The 19,932-nt window shown below is 47.0% G+C and overlaps 1 protein-coding gene across 1 annotated transcript in view; it reads right to left on the bottom strand.

Moving 5' to 3' along the window:
* Window positions 1–7,826: 7,826 nt before the first annotated feature.
* The window catches only part of LOC144175038 (gamma-butyrobetaine dioxygenase-like), a 57,410-nt gene continuing 45,304 nt past the window's right edge, over window positions 7,827–19,932 (bottom strand). Inside the window, exons 8-10 of the mRNA XM_077704070.1 lie at window positions 17,190–17,326; window positions 10,933–11,064; window positions 7,827–9,123 (exon numbers count right to left, since the gene is read on the bottom strand). Coding sequence (XP_077560196.1) covers window positions 9,048–9,123; window positions 10,933–11,064; window positions 17,190–17,326 — 345 coding nt within the window. The 3' untranslated portion in view covers window positions 7,827–9,047. The remainder of the gene's footprint in view (window positions 9,124–10,932; window positions 11,065–17,189; window positions 17,327–19,932) is intronic.

Genomic DNA, 19,932 nt, shown 5'->3' with positions numbered 1-19,932 from the left:
ACGCCCTGACGGAGTGCAACGGTCTGTAATTGAACATTGACCATAAAATGTTGACGTCATCCTCCGAAGAAAAACTATCCAAGTGAAACGATAGATAATCGATAATACTCGTGTCATCTGCATTTGGAAGGTCCGGAACATACGCGATACTTTTTTTTATCTTTTGGTTTGTGTGCATCAGTCTTCAGTACAACAGAGGCATGTTTATGGCCAGGCACTCCGTTTTCTAATGCAACATCATAATGTGCAAATCGGCCATCAAGAAATCCTAAATCTAGGACAGATCGCGCAACTTCTGTTACGCGTGCGTTGTCATTTACGATTTGTGTTAGGTCATGAGTCATGACAGAAAGCAAATCAAGAAGTTCGGTATCCGTCCGTTGGTATGAACTAGTGCTAAGTGTGCCCCAATTTATTTGTGGCAAGTTTAAATCCCAGAGTGTGGTGAGACGCATGTCGGTGGGGCGCCCGGACTCGTGCTACGCCCATATGGTCATCCATGACTGAAACCCCTAGACCCTTTTGTCAGCAAGCAAGTCGTCTCTCGGTGATTTTTGTTTATAGTCGGCCTTGCGCTATTAGAATCAAATTATCTGCATCAGCGCACAGAATGCCATCTATCCGGGTGTTGGAAAAGAACAGCGGCGCGTTCAAAAGAGCGCGTACAAGAGCTGAAGATTAGGGTCATATTCACATGCGGAGATGCAGAAAAATGTACTACTTTCTGTTGCTTAATATTCACTCGTGCCCTTCGCAGTACTGCGGCTGCTTGTTGGCTTGTCTTCCCGGCGTCTTGCCAGTGGTGGAAGCTGCGATGTTAAGGTTCTGGAGACGTCATAACCAGTAGCAGAGACACAGTAATGCAGTAGTCACACGGGTTCAGTACAAAGCAGAAACATTCTAAAAAATTGATACAACTTCACACTAGTGGCGCGAAGATTGGGCACAGAGTACCTGGCAGCCACACCAAGCTTATTGTTAGTTCAGCTAAGTTTATGCGTTGTTGTACTTGGAGACTCGGCCAAATTTTACGCGTGGCTACGCTTCGAGACTCGGTAAAGTTTTCTCCCTGGTGTCGTCGTTAGGGATGCACATTCGCGACACGTGCTTAGAAGAGTTCACAGCCCTGGCTTTTTCGCCGCGATTCCTCTTCTTCTGTCGCCCCCGCTCTCTCCATCGGAGACCCGGCTGTTCTGTTGCCGCAATGGCGGAGCGCAGCTGCTTTTATACCCCCGTTGTGACGCCATGCCTTGGCTCCGCATCTGCGGGTCCGTGGCCTTCGTACGGCACGGTCAGGCAAAGCTAAGGTGAAGAAGTGTGGCCGCACGAGATGACGTCATCGGTCGGCGAGGTTTTCTTGCGCCCGTTCGCCGGCCTAACCACAAGCATAAATTGCATCGGTGTTAACGAGAGGACGGAAGCAACACAATAAAATGGGAATTAGGACAGATCATATAAACGAGAAATATATGAGCATAAGTAAAAGGCAGAAAACACTGTAAGACGGAAACAACCATTGTCCCACAAATGAAAACAATGTTCCCGCAGTCTTACTGCTTGACGATTCCGAGTTGGGTTGGGTGGCTTGTAGGCAAAAGCGCATAAGAAGCAGCTGCAGATAGCAGTGACGGTGCGGCCAGCAGCCCTTTCAGGAATCAGCGAGCCACACAGCAAAAGCCGGCCACGGGGTTCTGCCGCACAGGTGTCGCCATGCAGCGGCGTGGCCGGTGGCTACGTGGTGTCCGGGCATTTTCATAACACCCGCAGGTCATCGGGCCACCCTGACGACAGCAAAGACAGCAATGAAGACCTTGCGTGACGCTCCCATCTCTCCAGAAGTAACTTGTTTTTCCTTGTACTATATTCCTTCTTTTGTTCGGGTCACCTCATCGCTACTGACATTGATGGTGTTTCTAGTGTCTTGTTCATTCGACGGCGACGACACCTTGCGCTGTGCCTTTTAATAGCAGAACTGTTTAAGCTTGTGCTTGGTGCGGTGGCGTTCGCAAAAACACCCAAGAATGAATGGCGAACGAAAGTGAGCTCCGCCTCGTGAAGTGAGCCCAGCATCAGACAGATCAGCTTTCTAGAACACGGTCCCCAGCGTTCGTGGCGGGTTCTCTCGCATGCTGTTCTTCTCGCTAGTTCACGTGCGTTCACGCCGGAAGTGGGCAGCAGAGATGCCTTGTTCGCGCTATAGACGTCGTGTTCGAGAAGCTGGTTGCCTCGGGTTCTAGCGTGGGCTAACGTGGTCCACTTTGGGGGAGATGTGCAAGGCAGCACACCAAATGATCCGGGCTTGCCAGTCATGGAGAAATTTTAGCAGCAAGTTAAAAAATTCATGTGAGGTGAAAGAGCCGGGTCACCGAAGAAGGCAGAGGTCCCGTCAGCTCGTACTTTTTTTATCTTTAGCGGTGCGAATCTGTCCATGTAAAGGCTTTTTTCTTGAAGGGTGTTTGCCTGGGAGCGCCACCGCACTAGGAAGTGTGATCTGGCGTCTGCTCTCTGGGAAACATTCTAATCACTTGGCGCTTATGGGATGCTCTTAAAAAAGACGCCGTGTGCCCTCGGGGCCGAAGAGAAACGCCACGTGGAGAATGCTGTACTTGGAATGATATGCGTCTCACTTGGGCCCGTCTGGCATTGCTATGGCCTTGCGACTTGCAATTGTAGCTTTTTACAACCTGCACGTACTCGTGCCTCTCTAAATGCCACTTGTTTTATTAGGGGCGACACCCCTTAGCGGTTTCGACCGTCGGCGAATCCTTTCGTCGTCGTTTGTCGTCTCCGTAGTCACGATACTAAAGGACCTGGACAGTCGCTTTTTAATGTCTCGCGCTAGAACGTAACGCAAACTACAAGAACACACCCCGCCATTCGTTTTCTAACGCCTCGCGCTAAAAGACTACGTGCTTCAAGCAAAGCTGTATACCTCTATCCCCAAATGATTTCATCACAGTGGGAAAAAACGCCAAGGCGCCGAGAATACACCTATAACCTGCATGCTTCGCCCCTCCCCAGTCTTCACGTTGGTGGAGATATCCCGGGATTTTTCTTTTTTGGCGACTGGAATTATTGACGCGTCCGCTTCAAATTTATTACACTGGCCGTTCCGTGTTGTAGTTGTACCTCGGCACCAATTTAGAACTCGCCTACGACCCCATGGGACGTAGGTGAGTAATGACGTGTTACCCCTAACTTTCCCGACACCGCCGACAAAAACGGGGAAATGTTTCTAGGTGAGCAGTCTAACCATTCAGACTTGTGGCTGCGGCGTTGATGGCGAGATCTTACCCATTTTTTGTACGCAACTTTTTAACCTACAGCCTAAATACACACGGCTTACATTACGTTCGTTGGTCAGTCAGTCAAATAACGAATGTCATGCTGTCACGCCAGCAGTCAATACACAGGAATAACATCTTGCATGAAACCACAAGTCCTAGTTACAATTTCCAAGTACGAATGAACAAGTAAGCAATCTGTTTTGGTGCACAGAGCTAAACGAACTGATGATGCCGGCTTCATTATTATTCGTGATGAAATGTAAAAGCAATGTAATTACTTACTTGAACTTAAATTTCAATAAAAATTAAGTAATCTCACACTAATGCGTAAGACTTTAAGGTAGTGAAGCTGTACGCAACAGTATCATTTTTCCACTTTTTCGCCTCACGGCGTTTTTAAGCTTCACCCCTGTACGACGGATAACTGCTGGATGTTCGTCTTCCTCTATCTCACACGATTTTGCACCACCCGTAGCCTCGTGGCCTTCCTTTGTGCCGCACGTGCGTATTGCTGCGGCGGCGGCCTCTGCGCCTTCCTCTGCCACATCCCGCTCACGTCTCCTTTCCTTCCTCGCCTATCTCTCCGCGTTATCGGGCCGCTGGTCCTTGCCGGGCCCTTGCGGCAGGGGGTGTGGTTTGATCTCCAGCGCTCAAGGGCAAAACTGGTCACCCCGCGAAGACTTCCCGAAGTAGCGTACTGTGGCTTGCGCTACAGAAAAGAACTCTGCAAGCCCGAAAACATGAACGCACAAGTTCAACCCATTACAATACTACAAGTTTAAAACTTTAAAGAAGCAACACCGGCTACCAAGCTTGACGACACATCATTTATTAATAACTGTACAGAAACACAGCAATAAATAATAAGAACAATGCACAAGCATAAGGAGGCCCTCAATGAGGGCTAGGTCGTCATAAAATCCAGTGCTGGATCCGTCATCTTTTAATTCTTGCATGCAAATTGTTTACTCCGTAGTTGTATGTAGGGAAGAAACAGGTGTCCATCATTCCTTCACCACCTTTCCAGTCAACGGCTTTCAAGTCCCTCCCCGACCACACGTTTGCAGCTTGTACTTTACATGGAAACACGGTGGGATGATCACTGTGTAGACTACAGCCTTTACCAAACAGATTCACGCTATCAATAACATGACTCGCCAAATCACCTCCCCCCCCCCCACATACACACAGTCCTCAAAAACAAGATATTTGTAAAATAGTGAAAAGCAGCTCTTCCTAAAGTTATATTATCACCTACCCCGTTACCGACCTTAACTTGGCATTAGATTATCCTACTGGGAACTAAACACCGCGCTCGGCTAACTTACTAAAATTGTCATCCACCTTCCGATCACCCCTTATCACCAACGGATGTCCGCTCAATTTTCGGTTCTCGCCTCGCCTTGAACATTCCTCACGTGCGCGGCCTAAATTCTGTGGAGTACCCCGTTACGCCCAGAACAATACATTCGGATATTCTAACATACGTCGCTTTGCATGAAATTCCGAGAGGAACTTAAGGCTGCTCACGGGTGTGATGTCAGAGCTCTACATTTTATTACATCTATGAGAACCTATGAGACTAATGGTCGGTCTGGTCTGATCAGTTCAAATTTTTTAAATGCAGAGCATTTCAGTAACTCACGTTGTCACCCGCGTTGACGTCCGTAGTCGTAGTCCGCACCCCTCCCCCTACACTATATAAAAAAATACTATCCGGCGCCTGGTTTCGATCCCTCGACCCTGCGGGTGGAACGCAATGTACATGGTGCTCTACCCACTGCGCCACAAAGCCGATACAGAATGGGAGGCTACGAAGGCGCCTTATATCCTTGACTCATTCAAACTACGTCAAGAAGCTGCTGATACAACGCATTCACTACCACCAACTCCCCAAACACTAAACGTTAACGCAATACACCCACCCCCTATGCGACGCATTTACTCGAGTCCCCCTCGCGGGGAGATGGGCCCAATTTTTGCGAAGTTTCCGTCATTGAAGGTAGGAAGGAAGATGAAAAGGAACACTTTTTCTTAAAGGGAAAGCTTCAGCCTTATTTGCAAAGAGGAATGGCGGGGAGCGAGAAAATAAACAATACGTCTGGCCCGCAATTATCGCGTCGTAACTGTTGCAGTGGTTTCCGCTGGTGGTGGATTTAGTTGCACTGACCCCTGCCTCTTTTGCTCGCCATACAGGATTTTGTGTTCCATTGCATCTTCTTCTGAGACGTACTTTCGTGGGCGGCCGCTATTGGCAGCTGCCGCTGAGCTGGACCCTGCAGACGCCATCGTGGTAGAGGCAGCACTGAGCACACACAGGGATCCAGTGGTGCCATTGTGTCCTCTCACTAGCATCGTCATTCTTTTCACGTGGTATCGTTTCGTTCTCTTTGCTGCTATGACTCAGACGCTTGGCCAATCACCCTCGTCAGCCCTACATATGCGCCATGTGCGTGTGCCTGCTTCCTTAGTCCTGCAATTAGCGTGTTCAAAATAGGCCTCTAAGGTTTCCGGGACTGAGGGAACACTCCCACATCACCAGGCTCATAATAAACTCTTCCCCCTCCTTCTCTAGCCGTCCCGTGAGGCGATTGTGTCTTTCCCTTACCATTACCACGAACGCTTTTACTTTGCATCTTTTCCTTCTTGTCTCTTTTTTTCACCCTTATAAGCCTACACACGCCGTAGTAGTAAAAACGTTATTTGGCTGCTTTTGCAATTAGCATGCTAAAATAATCATTCATGCGTCAGTACATGCTTCTAACACACGCTGTTAAGTCAATCGCCACAACGTTATCACTATGTCAATTTATGGTTATCTCGAGAAAAAGATCCGGCGTGGTGCCAAGGATGCGTGTCGGACTCGTATTCTTTGGACCGCGGGCTCGAATCTTAGAACCGAATTAAATGAGTTTTAATTTCCTCACTTCAATTTCATTTGCGGCGCCGAACATTTGCGGGGCCATTGCTTGTTTGCGCACACGCCGTGCCTCCTAATCCCATGTCTCGCCTCACCCGTGCGTGACGAGGAGAGACACGTGAACGTGTCAAGTGCGAGGCGTGTCACGTCTCGTGCTTGTTACGCCCAAGCCCGTACCTTGCAAACTTTTATTAGAGGCAATGACATAAACAACCTAAATAAATCATGTTGGAATGGGCTCTAAATGTTCTTTTTGAGGCTTGGGCGTAAAATTACGACGACGTGCGCCCTCTGCGAGACGAGTCAGAAAACGCTATCCCACATAAATTTTTAATATTTTATCTTGCGTCTTACATTTTTGTGTTTGTGAAGTAATGTACCCAGGTAGCACGAGAATCGTTTGCTCCAGTATTTGGGTCGCCACATCTTACAGTTGGAAAATGGGGTTTCAGATATGGCCATCGCATGCAGTTCGCTAGCTGGACAACTTTCTTTCGCTCGTGGCCTGAGGTCATTTTGAAGAGACACACTGCGCTGTTTCGACTAGTGTATTGTGCTATAGCTAGATAAAGCCCTCCCCCTTGATGAAAGACAAAAGTATTTTGAGCCCCTTGAAGAACCACCACGGAGAAGGCGCTGACATTGTCTTGTGGTGCAAGCACACGACAGCGTAGCTGTGGAACGACATGGTGTTTTGATCAGGATAAAAGCTTTTTCTAGTGGCCTTATGTAGTAGAAGTAATAGGTGTTGAGTAAGGGTCCTTCTGCATAAAACAGTGACGTTTGTCGTGCGCTCATAACCCGCTTCGAGGTACACTACAGTGCTCTTTAACAGCGCACTACAAATAAAATCAGCTGCAAATACACTTAATTTCGAGAAGTTTGGTTGCGACTCACTAAAATGCAAACCGAATAGAATGAACCGTTCAGATTAAAAAGAGTAGGGGATGCAGTATTTTTTTTCTCGCGTTTTTATTTAGTTTCTGGTGCCGCGTGGTAGCGTGTGTTTAGGTTTATTTGTATCGGTGCGCCTGCACAAGGTATGTTAAATTTGTATCCGAGGCGATGTAATGAACGATAAATGCTTTACCTTGTACTCGAATCTCAACCTTATTTACAAGGGTTGAGCAGAAAACGGGGACGAGGTGTGTCTTAGGAAGTAGGAGATCAATAAACGCCATTTGCACATGGCTGGTTGGTTGACTGGTGATGTAGCTGGATCAGGCGGAGCCATCTTTGGACGATATCCTGGCAGTTGCTCCGCACGAGTGCCACGGGATGCGTACAATAAATCGGCATTGCGATTAAATTTGTAATAGGTTTATCAGTTCATAGAAGTGCCCACTATTTCTAGGAATATACCCAATGTGCACACGGTCTGTGTACCCTTAACTGTGATACAGTTAGGTCATCAAAGCTCCCGGTTGAAAAATTAGGTCACGTTAACAGAAAAGTGGTATCTCATTCAAAGCAACCACTTAGGCAAGTTAATAAAGACGCAGGCCTTAGTACAGTCAGCCTAGTGAAAATCGGTAAGAAAGAGTCTTTTTGTCGGCGAAAGGCGAATTCTGTTATAAAAACAGGCACGAGCCTTTTCGAGTATCACTGCGGGTTAAGTATTCTACTTTCCGACCACCTAGAGGGTCATTTTACTTCTGTTTAACCCATTCACATCAGCTGTACGGGGTGATGTAGCCCAGGCGAATAGCTGAAAAATACACGGAAAGAATGCTGTAGTACTGGTTCATTCGTTGTAGGTTTGGAATGCGTTAATCCTACAGAAACCGAAACTAGCGCTTTGGAAACAATTCCCGCTAGTTTTCTTCAACTTACGTTTTCTATACGCAGCGTAAATACAGCAAAAGCCCGAAGCGGACCACACATCAAGGTTCAGTGTGGTTTTTAATGCAATTTTCGAAAACTTGTTCAACTTTCCATAACTGGACGTCTGTATTTTGCACTAATAGTATACACCGTTCTGCGCGGAACAGAGAAGGCACTCATGGGATCGTACCTTATAGAGAGGTAAGTGGTGGTTCGTCTTACGCCTTCAGCAAACGAAACACATGTGGCTGAAGTTTTGTACGCTTTGCAGGTCATCTTGAGAAAGAGTCGTCCCATTAAAACAATATATAGGGGCATTTGTGTAAAATGCAATCAAGCAGTTCGAAAGGGACGCTACAGAACTCGAAAATGAACGGCACTCGAACAAAAGTACTATCGGCTGCACCCTCCACTGCAAGGTTAAAAAATTCAAAGCTTCAGAGCTAGGTGTGACCAACATATGGTTGCCTTGCAGCACTTAAACTTTTTTTTCTAAGTCCACGAATGCAACACTTTGACTTTAAAACGCTTTCTTTCACAATATCAACACGATAAAAACAAGGTTCAAATACTTCGTACGCACAATATCTACTATAGAAATGACAGAATGGTGCGAAAAATGCGCTTGATGAGTGGGCAAAATGTATATTAGCACCCAGGGCATCAATCGATATAACCTGCCCTTCTACTGCATACAAAGCAAGGTCTCAGGGAACGATAATTTTAGATCGAAGACACGCTTCGAGTGAATTTTCGAACCATTTACAACATGCGTAAAGGTTTTGTTGGCGATCCACCGAAGCCACAAGAGAGTTTCATTGTACGCCGCACTTCTTGGTCTCTCAATGCTCTTTGCGGCTGATCCGACCACTCGGTAGATACGTCCCACAAATAGACAAGCTAGCGTCGATGATGGTTGATTTAACGTAGTGATGGTTGATGAGAACAGTCACGAGGCTGTCCGATAGGTGACGTAGAGTGATGATTTGTAGGGCAGACCACGCCGCCGTCGCAATTCAGAATCTCTTTGCGTGCATGGCCCGGTACTTCGTGAAGACCTCGTCAATGTCAGCGTAGCATCCTTGCAAATGCCTGCAGAAAAACGAAGAATAATAAGTACGAATGTTTAATTATTATCTCTGGTTCTTGCAACTGATGTGCCATTTATGAGCCGCATTTACGTGTCACCGAAGTCTGCGAAACATTTGTAGCACGATAACTGCATCGAGCCGATATAGAGTCATGCACGCTGCAGTCGGAAACAAAGATTTAAGCTTTCGCCGGTGAAGCACTCGTCGCGGCAAAGGGTCGAACACATGAGCGGAAAAGAATGCGTCTCCGTACGCGTATCCGCCCCGAGAACCGTTTTAGCTGCCGGATGACCCGCCGCCTCAGCCGCTCCCGCGCGCGTCCAACCTGCTAGATAATTTGCCGCGCCGCGTCGGAAACCGGATCGCTAGGACGGACATGTGTTTCCCGCTTAATTCGTTTGCATGCTGTATATTGCACAAAATATCCATCGTTCAGTCGCTTCACCATAAGCGCCCTATATGTGTCAGCCCGATTGAGGTATTAAATGTGACTTAGATGATTACTTCCTATTTTAAAAAAATGGGATGAAAACAACTTGGTCCCAAAAGTAGTATGAACGTATACTCGAATATCAGGGGAAACGACTATAAACATTACGCAGGTTGCGGCAATTTCTGATGTCGTCGCTCTGCCCCTTTGAAGAGGTGTAAAAGGTAACTTGAGCTCCTGATAACGAATCACCAGCGTTCAAAGCACTTCACCAAAGTACCAAAGCAGGCAATATCCCTCCGCTGCTTCACTCTTGTGTTGACGGAATCCTGCGCATTCTAATGAAACCTGGCGCAGGGGGTAAAAAGGGGGGGGGGTGTTGTTTGGTTCCCCTAGAAGTTTAATTACAGCGTGCGCTTCAAATTTGGAAGAAATACAAGGCTACAGGGAAAGGAGCTATTTCCCCGTTTCAAATATTCAGCACCCGATTTGCTTAGCCATTCATTGCCAGAAAGTAAAGGGTATTTGCGGTGCGATAGTTCATGCTTTTCAATCTAACGTCACATAAAGGAGGAACTTTGCGCCCTACCTAACTCTCTTGCATGCATAATCATGCGAAGACAGTGATTATGCATTGGAGTCTAATATCTTGGGGTCGGATATCTTGGAGATGGAGTTTGTAGTTTATATCTCGGAGCACAGACACGCTATAATTCTTCCAACTGGTACCGTGTAGACACACGATTGCATCTAACTTTTCTGTACAAACGTACCCATTTACTGCCGGCAAACAAGAAATTCAGTGTTCAATTTTAGGTAACTTGGCTCCTGACAGCGATAATTATCATCGCACTTTGTGTCCCCTAGCCAGATAACTTATTTGCACCGGTGGTCTTCGCTTCCCTCCCAGTGCCTAATTTTAAGAACACCATAAAGCTTAATTTTGAGCACCCAGTATAACGGAAAAGTTATCTGTGTAAAGGTCGGAACCAATGTCATTTGGGTGGGAAATCGGTGCTTCACTCAATACAACTGGGTACGGTGGGGACAGCGTTTATGCCGTAAGGAAAACCATCGCAGTCTGATGATTTTAAGCTGCGTCCTTGTCTTTTTAGCCGGTGGGGCCTCGGATTCCCAGATTAAGCCCGCGCCATTCCCTCGAACTTTTACGTTTTTTGCTTTAGGCGATAATGCGAACTCGTAGCCAAATTGCGGCCGACATGTTTCCAAACATTTTGTTTGTTCTTCCAAATCCACTGCTATAGCTCTTGCATGCTATATCTATTTATTGGAATGCTGTGGTGATGTGCCAAATACCCTCCTACCCCCCCCCCCCCCCCTCATTGAAGGACTTGAAAGGGAAGATGGTAGCTCACATACCTGGTGACTTTTGTGGGGTCAAAACTCGTCCGCCCGTGGAGAACTCGCCGGTTGTTAAAAGCGACGAGGTCTCCTGGCTTCATGTTGAAGCACAGCTCCGAATTCGGATCGCGCATCTTCATGGCAAATTCCCTGCGGAGGCAAATCATGACGGACAGCTGCTCTCACAATTCAGAAAAATATTTTTCTTTTCATTCTATGCACAAGACGCAAAGCATCACGCGCGGCTACATTTCACGCCCAAACTTACTTAAAGAGAAAATAGCTACACCTTCGTAGGTGAGTTTATTATAGATTTCAGCCCAGAGGGAAATTTTCTGACAGTGTACTTTGTAGTTTGGAGCCTCCGTTGGTGTTTTCTTGGGTAACCAAGAACTGAATGACCACAGAGAAACTACAAAATTATTCCACGCGTAAAAATGCAAGCCAAGCTGCCAGACGAATGAATAAACGAAGGTTGCTTTATTGCTGAGAGGAGGCTAAAAAACTCCGTGGGCAGAGAATGGAAAAGAGGATTGTTAAATATGTCACTAATTAGTTGTAGTACACCTGACTAAGTAATGTTCAAGTTTCACTATCAGTGAAGCTGTCCCTCAAGGTTCCGTTGGAGCAACACACACACACTGGCCTCGCTCTGAGGGTAGGGGGTGTCTGGCATAGTTCTTGATTGCACATTACGGCTGGTGTGGCAAGATGGGATGGAAGCGCACCGTTGTTCATTTGTGGCTGGTCAACTTGAAAAGGTAGTCGGTCAGCCATTAAACCATCTGATAGAGACCATTACTCAGGGCAAAGTCTGTGATTTTTTCTAACATTTCGGGGTTGTGCCTAACATACTCGGCATGCTCTAACGCCGGAGTCGGAACCACGGCGCTTGCGACGAACTGCGCACGGCCGTCTAAGAAGGCTGCATATGACCACAGAAGGAGGAACAAGTTGGGTGTCTCGTTGCTGCCACAGTGGGGGCATTTGAATAAGGAGGAACGCCTTGGGTTCGTGCACTTCGAAATCACATCACGGGTATAAACCGAGTTGGCGTAAACTTTGTTGGCTAAGACCTCTCCTCTTCTGGGAAGCATCTTTAGTTTGGCGAGGAAACCAGGGGGTAAGGCCACGGCTAGCCGGTGTTGGCTGAGGGCGTTAGCGTGATGACCTTTTTTGTTGCCAATGTTGTTCAGATGTGCTCGGTGGGCCATATTGTGCTGATGTGGTGTCGAGAATTGTGGGAGGATTTAGTAGGCACTCCCGGGCTGCCACTCGAAAAAAAATTTTTACTTCACTATTTTATTATTTTATCCTGCGCTTACACAGGGTAACTCCAACCCGGTTCATTCGGTTGGCCGCAGTGGCCGGTTGGCTTCTAGAGGACGCGCTAAGCTCTGTACCCGGCGCCATAAGATGCGATAAATATAGTGAAGGTCCTATTTGTTTAGAACGATTGAAGTAAAGAGTCATTCTACGGTGATGTATTTTGTTTGCATTGTTGATTCGAACATCATGCGTTAAATGCTGGAAAAATTTTTACTTGTCATTGTTTGCATAGAACAGTGGTTCCCAACCATGAGTGTGCCTGGGACCCGTTTACGGCTTCAAAAAGTGATGGTGGCTCACACGTAAATTATGTTGATCCATTTCATGATGTTAAATCATTTGCACTTGCAGCTGAAGACGCCAATATACGCATTCAATGCCCGATGTTTTCGTCTGACCTTCATGGTGATGCGTGAAATAGTGTGGTATGCTCTTGCATCTGCTCTTTAGATGCTCTTGCTTTAGATGCATCTGCTTTAGATGCTCTTGCATCTAAAAGTTACCCAAATACATAAATGCTGTCATTTGTGTGTCTGGCTTTTTTGCGTACCCTACGCGTCGCCGAAAAAGCAAACGTCAAAGCATGACAGCGTCTGGGCACAGTCTAGTTCGAATTCCATGACAATATTTGCAAGCGCCAACAGATTTAGATGAACGACGTAAAGGGCTGATACATGCGCTTATTTAGCCCATTGTGCGGATACTTTCTTTAGTTTCTTGTTTTTATATGTGCTGTTGCCTATATACGTGTCGTCCTGAAAATGAAATTTCAGTTCGATGTGCGCATGTTTCTGTCCTTCGTTGAAATATTTTGGAGCTTGAAAGTATTGTCGCTAAAACATGAGCTACTCGGATAAATAAAAGTAGCAATCATGCCGCGAAGCCACCATTTTGCGTTCAAAAAGGACGTGGGGGATAATAACGGGCAGGGATTGACGGATCCTGAAATGCCATCGCGGAACCCCTGGCACACGCGGACTCTCATTTCAGATCCACTCGCTTACAAAATACTTCCCAACAATGCCTTCTCGCCACAGAGCACACCATCCGCGCAAAACCAGCGCTGCACTAAATTATAGATTGCATGACCTGTGGAAAACCGCTGTAAAAACAAATAGGAATGTATGAGGCATCAGTGTACGGGGCTACAAGGGTAAATGTACACCTGGGGATAGGCCATTTGAATCCGCAACGACGTAGTGGATATCTAGGGATGTGTCAGCTGCCGCAAATGTTTCTACGTCAGTGATCGGCGAACGTTTCAGTCGGTGGGCCGAGTTACATGAAGCTGACACGGCGGGAGTCGGATGGCCAATCAAGAGAGGAAGGCCGTGGGGAAGAAGGGCGAAGGGGGGGGCTTTGGAAGCAAAATCGGCAACTTGACAATAATAAACCAAACTGGACGATGGAGGACAATGCCTACTGGAAGCGATCTTTCTTCGATCACGTCTAACCCCATCTGCGGTCAACATTTCCTTGTCGTCCTTCAGATAGGAAACGATTGATTGATTGCAGGGTTTAACGTGCCGACGCATCGCAGGTGATGATGTACGCCGTAGTGGAGGGCTCAGGATTAGTTTTGACCACCTGGGGATCTTTAACGTGCGCCGAAATCTCGTATACACGGGCGTTTTTGCTTTTCGCCTCGATCAGAAAAGCGGCCGCCGCGGCCGGGAATCGAACCCGCGACCTCAGATTGGAAGCGACAAGGGGAGGGGGGGGGGGGGCTCTAAGGTCTGACCGTGGGCCGCATAGTACTGCCGCACGGGCCGCATCATTTAGTACAGTTTATTACACAATTTTACAATTGCTTAAAACGCCACCAAACAACTTTATGAACGTTTAGCACATGCGTTCCGGATACGCCTAATATGTGTATTTATCCTTTAGGCTAGGTTGCCACAAAACATCCGAGCCAAGTATTACTGCTCCACGCATATGAGATAGCAGATAAAGACGCTCAAAAAATTTACCGCTCATTCCCACGTTCTTCAAACCTAGACCTTAAAGGGACACTGAAGTGAATTTTAAAGCGTTTTTGCTTGCACTGCGTAGGCTGGCTCAAATAAACACACGTTTCATCGTTTATCCGGTCGATAAGGCGATATTTATTTTATGAAGCCCGAAAGGACAAAAACTACCGCACGCGTTCTGCGGCGGCTGCACCAACTAAAGCAGTTACGTCCATACAAGGTGCTACGTGATTGGATAATTTCCAAGACTAAATTCAAACCAGTTTCGGTTTGAATCCGGTTCTGCGAAACAACATGCTTGGCATCGGACGTTATCGTTGAATGAGCATTCTCGGTATCTCATTAATCGGAATGCCGCGCTTCCTGTCATGTTGTCGGCAGTAAAATGCGTCAGATAAGTCTACCAGCCCGGTTTGAAATCGTAACAATCAATAGCCGAGACGTACGCAGGGGACCAACGCCCTCCGCGTCACCGGAGACGCTCAAATGCGATGAGCTCTTGCCCCACCTGTGAGGCTTGCCTGGCTCGTGCCTGTATTGTAAGAGGCGTTTTCACACCAGGCCGAGGTTCGGCTGATACGGGACTGTGCTCGCAAGCAGTCAGTGCTTATGGCAACACCACGCTAACGAGAACTCGCCAGCGCGTCAGTATTAGTCTGCACGCGTTCTGCGAACTCGCTCGCGGAGCAATGAGTGTTACAGCGCAAAAATTGCGAATTCAGTATAGAAAACATGGTCAAAAACAAATAAATCAAATAAAAACATCCGCTATCAGGGATTCAAACTTGCGAATGGCAAAACAATATACCTAGTTCTCCAGACCACCCGGCCATAATCCAGCGCTGCCACGGACGGAAATATATTGTATGTAATGTATAGCCAGTTTACATTTCTTTTATTTCATTTTAGCTTTACAAGCAAATTAGATGACTATTTCTTGAATAGCGCTCGTGCCGCAAGCGTCCCCCAAATTTCCACTAATATCTCATTTCCAGCGACTGCATTCCTCTGGCGGAAAAGCGTTCGCAGATGTGTGGTCGGGCTGCTGACCTCTGTGCTACTTCACCCAGCTCAAAACGTGCTTAACGGACGTTGGTTTTACGCTGTACGATAAAAGTTTACATCTTAATTCCTTAGTACCTGTATTAACTACGCTGACTCCTCTCCAGTATTCAATCGTCCGTGGATTTTTCTACTAGCGTACCAGTCAGCAAAGCCTCCCATTAGCGCTTGTGTAAAGCGACTTGGACTTAGAGCTTGATCCAGTCTACAAACTAACAAACTAACGACGCATTCTTCCAGGCACAAGCGTGTCGTGGCTTAGTTTCGAGTGAGGGAACGAATTTCGGCGACCCGCCGGCAACCGGCCGACCAAACGCTGAGCCGACTGATTCTATCTTGTTTTGACGTCATACCAAACATCAAAGGAAATCGGCAATGAGGGTTAAAAGAGAAGGACAGCACTTCCGAATTCGTTTTTTACTGAGTAATGTCGCGTGAACGCAGTAACAGTGGTCGAAACATGGCCTAAAGGCTCAAGACTAAAATTTACGCTATTAAACCCGCAAAGTTTACAAATCACTTCAATTTCCGTTTAACTGCGTTGGTGTGGAATACTGCAAAAACTAAATCGTCGCCACCAGTCGGCTTTGTATTGGGCGCAGCCATAAAAGCGTCTGATAACTGCTTCAAACAAAATCACAGCAGCGAACTAGACACTTCTAAACTACCTGAAGCCGCGAGACCAATTTTGCACCGTCATCCTGCGCTCATGAGGACTAATTTTCGCAGCCGTCCCAGGAACGAAAAAAAAAAAAGACGTTTTTGTCAGCCACGTTGCAGGGCTTGTGAAAGGGACTCTGCAACACTGTCGATTAACGCTTTCCTCTTTCCTTCGCGTCTCCTAGCACTGCAAAAGCTATAAGCATTGAAGGCCTCTGGATATACAAGTTATCGCCAACCTGGAGCGGCACTGCGAGATTTGCTCGTCGCAGCAGATGCGCCTTCCGTTTCTGCTTTGTCGGGTATTTTTAATGTGGCTATCGAATACATTTATTGCTGAAACTGAAACAACGCGAACGAATAGCCCCTACACGCTGCGATGACGAAATTTTAGCGCCCGAAGTACTCCAAGACCGGGAAACAGCGAAAATCTTTTGAGCAAGTTTCTAAGTTATCCGATGGGCCTAGCAGCAATACTTTTCAGCTGGTGTAGTTTGTGACCGCTGTTTCTATGTGCTGAGTGCGTTTGTTTCTACGTTCTGAAATCATTTACGATATGAAAAAGTAAAAAAGTGCTGCAGAATTCGTTTAAACTTTCAATAGTGCATACGTTTTTTGAGAATTGCCATTTTCAATGTCGGCTACACATTTGAGGCCACATTTAGTCCACTTCATTTCAGGAGGCAACAAAACCAGCTATTTGGTAAGGGAATACAAAAACTGCTCTTGTCAGTTTCCGCCCCTGGGACGCAGAACTAGTATTCATTGCTTCTTCCCTCTGGACTTCCGTGGCAAGCCTTCGTGCAAGCACGATGCAAAAACCGGAGGATCGTTTCGGGAAACAAAATAAATACCCAGAGTGCAGCCGGTCCTCCTTCCGCAATACCCTATTGTGAAGCAGTAAACCTGCCTGCGAGACTGCCGGAATACCCGTATGAACACTCCTTTCAAGAAATGTCTCTCAACAGTACCCGGTCAGGAGGTGGCGCTTCACCGTGCCAGCCATGCGCTTTTTTGCAGTAAGTTCCTCTGTTAGTGCGCGTTTTTACCGATTTCAAGTTGTTTGAATACCAGTTATTCTGCTTCCAAGCTTAGCTTACATAAAGGGGGTGGGATATCCAGCCCTGTCAATGACACGCATGTGTGGGGCACCACTCGTCCCCCGACACTGTATAACGGAATTACAGGTTGAAATTTAGTGGCGCACAGGCTCATCGAAAAGATGAATGAAACAAGCGATTGGGTACGTACTTGAGGGCGTGGTAGAATGGAGCCACAAGGTGGGGCGGCGTCTGGACAGGCGCCAGAGTCCGGTTGTTGTAGTGGATCTCGCTGACCATACCCTCCTTGTTCACGCATATCACTGGCTTCGTCTGGCTGTACCGCATCTGCACATGACGCCGCAAAAAACATTCTCAGCACAAAATGAGCGACCGCTGACTCTACAACCGCATTTCTCTAGCACGACACAACTGCCACGACAGAACTGCACCACAGGACTGCACGACAGGACTGCACGACAGAACTGAGCGATAGAACTGCCATGACTGAACTGCACGACAGAACTGCCACGACTGAACTGCCACGACAGGACTGCGACGACAGGACTGCGACGACAGAACTGCCACGACAGAACTGCACGACAGAACTGCCAAAGTCGGCCGCGTTTCTTTTCTCCTGCCGTGCTTGCCACGTAAATACGTTTGCAGCAAAGCTGGCAGAAACGTCGCAAATGTTTCCCTCAATTTTAAAATAAAATAAAACGGAGACATGGCAAAACGGTAGTGGTTTGAAACGAAAGGATGCCAGCCGGGTTGTGCGTCACCATTGCCGTAGCAAATTTCTGATCTGGGCTTTGCGAGGTATGCTATGCACTAGCGATCTCCCGACGTACTCTACGCTTCGGCGCAATTACAGTGACTTTGTTAAAGACGACAGTTTTCCTTGTTCCCAGTAAGCGCAAACAATTTGGGCCTGTCTGTCTACCGCTCAGACAAAAGAAAAAACGGGCTGAGAAATGCCTGAACAAGAGTTTATATAAGCAAAACGCTTCCACGCTAATAAATCTGCTGCTATGATTCATCCGTGCCCAAATATTGAGCGTAAAGGAAGCGTTAAAGTGCTTGTCCACGCAGAAGTAAACTGGGCATGGAAGCGGTGGCCGAAATGCATCGCGCCGCCGCCTAATAACACCGGCGGGAAGCAACCAGCAGCGTTCTGGGGACATTACCTGATATCTTTAATCGCTACTCTGCTTGCGTGCCTGACTGGGCGTGACAGTTTCAAAAAGACAGCGCTGTCCTGCACAGTGGCGCTGGTTACATTGCCGCTGGTAGTCGACTGCGTAGACCGTATCCGCCCCTTTTTAGTTCGAGCAAGCTGTGCGCTTCAAAATGTGCCTTGCTAAGTAAGGCACAATAATCGAAATACTGGTAATGGGAGGTATAGCATTGTCTTCCTACCGGGTTTATCAGTGCCTGCTTTTGAGATATGATGCAAACAAAACGGCTACAAACGCTGCAGAATATATCCAGCACATTCCAATGGTAGATATCTAGGAACTTTATCAATTTCTGAAGAATAATTCCGTTCCAGACATTGTTCGTTTGTTCTAGGTTGCCTCGTTTGCTCTTATGTAATGGTTGTAACTAATCAACTCAGGAGTGTTCCGATGAGAGGTAAACAATAAACGCCTCCGCCCGAGAAAATTTTGCATGACAGGCTATGCGGCACGTGAATAGGAAGGACATCGGCGGTTGCTGTTTCTATTGCGCAACAACAAGGCACGTTTTCAAGTGCGCGACTACGTCGAACTCAAAAAGTTAGCGGCGGATACGGTTGCTCTGTCGGCTGTGAGCGGAAATGTAACCAGATCCATTGTACAGTTAAGCGTTGCTTTTGGAAAATGCAACCCCCAGTGATACAGGCCAGCACAACGACGATTTAACATATCACATAGGGAGACGGCCCAGTACACCGCTAGTTATTTCCCTTAGGTGTTTCCAGACGGCGCTGCGATGCGATTTGGCCATCTCTCCCGTGCTCCGTTTACTTCTGTATATATCTGTACATAATTGGGAATACCATATTTATAATCATTGACAAAGCACGTTGGATTGTTCTAAGGCTACGTTCAGACTACCCACGCAAAAGCCATATCGAGATCTATGGACGTAAAAAAACGGCGTGTCGCGCTGTTCGGTTGGCTGAGACGCGAAATGACGTCATTCTTTAAAGTTATTACGAGAGTTGCGGCAACAGTCTGAACCTGGCCTTAACGAAATGAAGGGAAGTTAAAAACGACGCCGAGGGATGTGAGGTAAGAGCAAACACTTAAACAATGGGTGTCGGCTCGAACTGTTGTAAGAACCACAGGAAAAAAGTGCTTGACAGACAGCACGCAAGCACGGCGAAGGCGCGGCCATTAAATTAGGCGATCATCCATAGCATTCATCAAGGAGGGTGTGACAGTTGAGTGGTGGAAAGGGAGAGAGAAGAGGGTGTTGCGTTGCAGAGGATCATCGTCTTTCGATGACTATTCAAATATGCGAAAGCAGTTACGCACCCAATCTTATTAAAGGGGCCATGAAGACAAAATGCAAGTTTGGTTCATTCAAAAGATTGCCTCGTTCGAATCATGCTGACACCACTTTTAACGTAAACTTCGCTCAAATAAGCTATATAATTAGGAAAAAGGGGAATGGCCATGCGACCCAATTGCTCATTTCCAGCAGCAGAACCTATGATGTCATACCAGCCAGCTCTGCAATTGGCGGAGGCAGGTAAAAGCAAACGCAAATTAGGCCGAGCTTATAAGTTTGCTGAACGATGGATTTACGCTTAAATTTAGGCCCATTCTTTTCAAATCAGTAAAAATGGTGGGACAAACAACGGTAGTTAAGAAAGCACACGTAAACATAGCAGAACCGATGAGTACTGCTGTTGGTACTGCGAGCACTATGCCTGATGTAGATGCACAGCACTGCGGAGCTTT

Source organism: Haemaphysalis longicornis, unplaced genomic scaffold, assembly GCF_048455015.1.
Source record: "Haemaphysalis longicornis isolate Haplotype H1 unplaced genomic scaffold, Haemaphysalis longicornis Haplotype H1 scaffold_3, whole genome shotgun sequence".
Taxonomy (NCBI): domain Eukaryota; kingdom Metazoa; phylum Arthropoda; class Arachnida; order Ixodida; family Ixodidae; genus Haemaphysalis; species Haemaphysalis longicornis.
The sequence above is the reverse complement of the archived record's forward strand: the minus strand, read 5'-3'. Positions and strand labels throughout refer to the sequence as shown.